At 27.3% G+C, this 5640-nt stretch overlaps 1 protein-coding gene across 2 annotated transcripts; it reads right to left on the bottom strand.

The window, feature by feature from the left end:
• Positions 1–445: 445 nt before the first annotated feature.
• On the bottom strand, positions 446–4276 carry LOC109805462 (co-chaperone protein p23-1). 2 transcript variants are annotated; one of them, XM_020367543.3, is made up of 6 exons: positions 4117–4276; positions 2186–2372; positions 1937–2105; positions 1821–1858; positions 1671–1728; positions 446–957 (listed from the first exon to the last, which is right to left on the bottom strand). In XM_020367543.3, the coding sequence occupies exons 1-6, from the start codon at positions 4119–4121 to the stop codon at positions 839–841; spliced, it is 576 nt and encodes a 191-aa protein (XP_020223132.1). In that variant the 5' UTR covers positions 4122–4276; the 3' UTR covers positions 446–838. The 2 variants fall into 2 exon arrangements, with proteins under 2 accessions (XP_020223132.1, XP_020223131.1); XM_020367542.3 differs by lacking the exon at positions 4117–4276 and adding an exon at positions 4036–4073.
• Between the last annotated feature and the right edge of the window lie 1364 nt (positions 4277–5640).

Below are 5640 nucleotides of genomic sequence, written 5' to 3'. Positions count from 1 at the left end.
TTTATGTATTATGTTTTACTTTCCCAAATATACAACATTTTAAGCTAGTTTCAAATTTTACTTGAATTCATTGCTTATAATTTAATGTTAGTTATTTAATTGAAAAGTATATAATTTGGCATTAAAAACAAGAATTGAGTATACATTAATGCCTACAATTCATTTTATTTTATTTCTGTATTATTTTTTATAAAATCGCAATTATAATCCTTATAAATTTGTTTTAAAATAATTTACATAATCATTTAGCAATGTCCTAACACGTGACATAATATATCTAATTACACGTTAAATACTATTTTTTAAAATTTTTTAAAAATATTTAAGACAAAAAACCACAACAATAGAAAAATTAAATGTTCAAAACAAAATATTGACAATTTTATTGAAACTAAAATCATATTAAAGACTTAAAACCAACGCTGGTTAAATAATCATCCCGAAATTATAACCAAACCTGTTTTGCATTCTTTTGTAAGTGGCTGTTTCATGTTTAGTTCACGTCCAACTGCTCCAAACACATGCTAAAATGAACATTACATGTAAGTTTGTCATTGCTCAGAGCAAGGGTAATTTCACAGAAAAGTATAGATCTCATAACTCATTGTTCACTGCATTCTAAGAGAAACAAAGACAACATTCTTAAACAGTATTATGTATGGCCAACGCATATATGTCTAGCTTGTCAAAAATCCCGGGTCACATAGCTGAAAATAACTGAACACGACAGCACCGAACCACCAGTTAACCCTGCGAAGGTTTTCTGTAAGCAAGCTTTCAGGAATCGATTTTTCTTGCACAGTCAAGGCTGTGTTTCGGTTCACGATTCTTAATTCTTCTATGCTTTAGCATCAGGTGCATCACTTGGATCTCTGCCCCCCGGGTCATTTATATCTACTAGTTCATTACTAGATGATGCTTCTGCTGTAACTTCATCGTCTGTGTCACTCTCATCATCTGAACAAAAAGACCAAGAAACTAGTAAACTACATCTAGAGCAAAATGAACACTCGTTCATAAAGGGATTGAAATATAAAGGTTAAATTACCCTTTTACTCAATTTCTCCTTATAGTTTCAAAAACTTGACCTATTTCATTTCATTTTAGTCCCTACTAGCATAAAAAGACACTTTACGCCTCCGTGTATTTTGTTAAAAAAATAAATGATAAAAGTAATTGAAATTGTATGAGTGAGCCATTAACAATTAGAGTGTATGAAAGGTTGAGTAGTTAATTAGAAAATGTGAAAAGCTTAAAAAAATCACGGGAAAGTAGAAAAGAAAGAAACTAAACAAAAATCTTAAAGGAGAGGCTTTAGAAATTTCAGCGGCAAAATGGTAGAAAACAAAAGTGTTCAGGAAAAAGACATCCCTTTTATTAATACTATAGAAGATAATAGTATACAGATACATGCCTTTTTGTTCTTTTTTACAAACTTATAGTTTCATAAACTTTATCATTTAGTTCTTATAACAATAAACGACATGAAGTAAAAAAAAAGTATGTGTAGAGATTAAAATAAGACATTTTTAACAATAAAGATTAAAAAGTAAAGTTTATGAAACTATAAAGATCAAGGGGATAATTAAACCAAATATATGAGAAAAGAAAAAATTGATCATGCTCTATCCCATTTATATCATGCATGGACAAAATTTGGATATACTCACCATCATCATTGCTTGCAGCATCAAAATTCAATCCTTCACCCCCTCCCATGTTCAACTTCTGCATAGAAAATGAATTTATGGTCAAGACTCGAGAGTTCCACATTAACAAACACCAATGTAAAACTATATTGTTTGAGCTATGGTACTTACAGAAAAATCAATGTCACCAAAGTCCATCTCAGATGTAGCTGAAAAGGAAAAATGGAAATGAGACGAAATAATGGAAATGAAACCTTAAATTCAGAATATTTTTTAAAATCACTAACGTTTATTATCTTGCTCTTGCTCCTCATCTTCATCAACCCATTTATCCCAATCCACTTTCAGGAAGATTGGAGTCTTCCCTCCCTGCTTCAACAATCTGTCCCACCACTTGCTCTCAGCCTTTTTCACAAAGTAGCAGATATTTCTTGAACCAGCACTGGCTTTGCTATTCTGAGAAGACATAGTAACACACCAATTACAAGATATATGGAAAAGATTTGGTTAACAAACCATCAGCTGGCTGCTCTTACATTTACATCAATCTTGTCAAACAGATCAATGTCAACTTCATAAGGAATCTTCTCTGCACCAGCAGTTGCAGAGAAATAAAATTTTCCTTCTGGCTCCAGTTTGAGCTTAACATCCTGGGCATCAGGCAACTCAACTGTTATGTAGAGTACATCAGACCTCTGGGCCCATTTGACAGGAGGATGGCGGCTGCATTATAATCAAATATATCAGGAGAAAGTTAGAGAAGCACTTTTGAGGAATAGATAATGGTAGACTTTCCAATAAGTGTTTGGTGATGTGAGAAGAAGATTAACAGAAGCCCAAATAAGAAAAGTGTTTTTGGATGCAAAATAAACTGATTATATCCAAGTTTAAATATATGCACTAATTCAAATAGAGCATGTAAAATAAGCTATACCTTGAGAAGCACTTATGCAAGTTTGGAGTTTTGACAATTCAGTTAGCCATCAATTGTTATGAAAACATCTAATTCTGCGTCAAATTTTCATAAAGGCTTGGATTCGTTGACTTTAAATTCTAGCTTGTGAAATGAACCCAAAATAACTTATTTGGGTTTCAAAATCTCTTTTAAGTACTCATCCATACAGGATTAACATGCTTCATAAGTTCTTATTGAAGTGGAAAAGCCCATGTTAAGTTAATAAATTCATCAAATTGAGTCTTAAATGCGGTAATGAAAGACCAATGAAACATTAAGAAAAAGTGGGAAACAATCATTTTGGTTCTTGATAAAGCTCATTAGCATTGAGCGATCCATGTGGTTTATCAAACCTAAAAGGATGCGATTGTTATTAGTTATTACCAAATTCAGAAATTTTATTTTCTAATTCTTCATCTACATGCAAATGATTAATCTAAAAGTATCTAAAAATTAGAAGATAACCCATCAAATATCTACCCAACAAATTTAAAAAAAAAAAAAAAAAAAAAGTGAAAAAAAAGAAAGGAATTAATTACTGACCTACTTCCATGCAATTTCTTGGCTTCAATTAATTTAAAATATAAACACTTTGATAGAATACGTTTCAGACCACCAAACTTAGATATCAATACTAAAACAATTTATTTACTACCTGAAACTTTTACCTACAAAACAAATTTTCCTTCATTAAATGTTCCTCAATAAAACATTGATTTCTTTCTTTTCACGTGGAAGCTTAAATCATATGAAAAATGTTTTATTAATCCATACACCAGACAGCTAAAATGAGTCATTCCAGATACATGATAATAGATGTCAGGAGATCCCCATCAATTGCATGATTTGCATCCATGATCATTAAGTGACAGATATGTTTAAGAATGAAACTACATTTCAGACACCAAATATAATCTTGTCATAGAGATCATGGATGAACAGGGCACCACAACAGAGACGGTTCCGAATTTGAATAGCAACAAAATGAAAAATAAAATAAAATCGAGCTAGCTGCTTACTCTATTTCTCACTAATAGCAAAGAAAAACCAACTCAGAGTGATCCCAATTTAACAATGAAATAAGAAAAAAATAAAATAAAATAAGGAGCAAGTAGCAATAACCTAAACCCTATTTAAAAGAAGAAAGGTGAAAAAAAATTTAAAAAAAGGCTACGAAATAACCTATATGTAACAAACCGTATAAAGATCAAGAAACAATATCAGTATATAACAAAATTATTATTTCAAGGAAAATTTAAATGCTATAACCCTAATTAATTTTATCTAAAACCTTAACAGACAAAAAAAAAACGGAGAACATGAAGTAGTAATAAATCCACAACAACAAAGTACTAAGAAATTTATCCAAATTAAAAAAATACTAAAATTCGCGAAAGCAAAGAGATAAACACAGTATCAGTATGGGTGTACTCTAAAGTTCTGTGTTGAACCATGTGATCAGAAGACGAACAGTTGCTAAGAAATAAAAATGCATATGTTGAAAAGGCGAACCTCATCTTAGAATATTTTTATCTCTGAAAATTTCTGAAGAGTATCGATTTTTTGTTTTGTTTTCTCTGCTTCAGCGTTCGGCCACCGGATGGTGAATGATTTTGTTCCGTCTCTTATTTAAATTCAGTCTTCAGAGTAGTTTAATTTATTTTTATTGTATTCCTCGTTTCCTCGCAACGTGTGCACTTTATAATTACTGAGGTTTTATAATACATAAAAATAGAAACAAAATCAATAATTCTACAACCTTAAATATCTTTTTAATCTTTTAAATTTAAGATAAATTTATTTTTTGTTCTTCAAATTTAAAATTATTATTTTTAGTTTCTATAATTTTAAAATTATTATTTTAGTCTCTTAGATCATCAATAATATATTTAAAAGTAACTAATTAAGACAGTTATGTAATATTAATTAGATTTAATGTGATATTTTTACTAATAGGAATATTAATAAGTAGATTTTATGCAATAATATTTGATAAATTTCTTAACAAAATTTGAATATAAAAATTAAAATAAAATTTTTTGAAATTACAAGGACTAAAAATAACAATTTTAAATTTGAGTGACTAAAAATAAAATTATCCTAAATTTGAGAGACTAAAAACATATTTAAGCTTATTATATACGTATCAATAAAAAAAACATACTTTGTGACTTGTTAGTATTGTGAGACGTGGGACGTGAAAATTGGTTATATTGCACTTTATTTTTAGAAAATATTTTTTATTTAAATTACTTAAATAAAATTATTGAGTTATCATTCATTAAAAAAAAGAATGGTACAATTATCATAATAAATAAAGAATAAAATATATTAAAATTTGTATACAAAAGTGATAAATCGCTTTTATATTGTTATAAATTAAATATAAAAAGTGAAAGTGATGTTCACCCGACTAATAGTAGTCATAAATAGAGCGAATATTTTGTATTAATAATTATTAAAAAATTATTAAACATAAAAGGTTATATTAGATAATAACATTTTTATGATTTTTTAATAGAAGTACTTTTAAGTTTTAAAATCATGATGCTTTTAATATTTTTTAATTTATTATTTAATTTAATTTTTATTTATTATAATTATTTATAATTAAATCTTAATATTAAAAAAATTATCAATAATTAAAATAATTTTATATCATAGTATAAATTAGTTGTCATAAATTTAAAATGTAATTTATATATTTTAAAATATATATTTATACAAATTTCAAATATAATATTTATTTATATATAGTTTATTATAATTTTTAGTTGCATATAATTAATATTTAATATGTATATTATAATGACTAAAATACTAATTTAGAATTAATCACCATTTTATTCATCGAAGTCATGTAACAATCTGTCATTGTTCTTATGCAGATAATAACTAATAACTTAAAATTATAAGTTTACTGATATCTAGACATGTACTATTATCATACATATGAAATAAAAAAAAATAACTATATAAACATCTATGATATAAATGCAATAATCTAATAAAAGTAAATTGTACAACTTAAGTTGT

This window comes from Cajanus cajan, chromosome 1, assembly GCF_000230855.2.
Source record: "Cajanus cajan strain Asha chromosome 1, NIPB_CcT2T_4, whole genome shotgun sequence".
NCBI lineage: Eukaryota > Viridiplantae > Streptophyta > Magnoliopsida > Fabales > Fabaceae > Cajanus > Cajanus cajan.
The sequence above is the reverse complement of the archived record's forward strand: the minus strand, read 5'-3'. Positions and strand labels throughout refer to the sequence as shown.

Excerpts from the sequence above, each read along its gene's own strand:
- LOC109805462 (XM_020367542.3), bottom strand. The coding sequence starts at position 4,058 with ATGGTTCAACACAGAACTTTAGA. Across the intron at positions 2,373-4,035 it reads GTTCAACACAGAACTTTAGA|CCGCCATCCTCCTGTCAAAT; the intron begins GTACACCCATAC and ends ATTATAATGCAG. Across the intron at positions 1,729-1,820 it reads TTGGTGACATTGATTTTTCT|AAGTTGAACATGGGAGGGGG; the intron begins GTAAGTACCATA and ends TTTTCTATGCAG.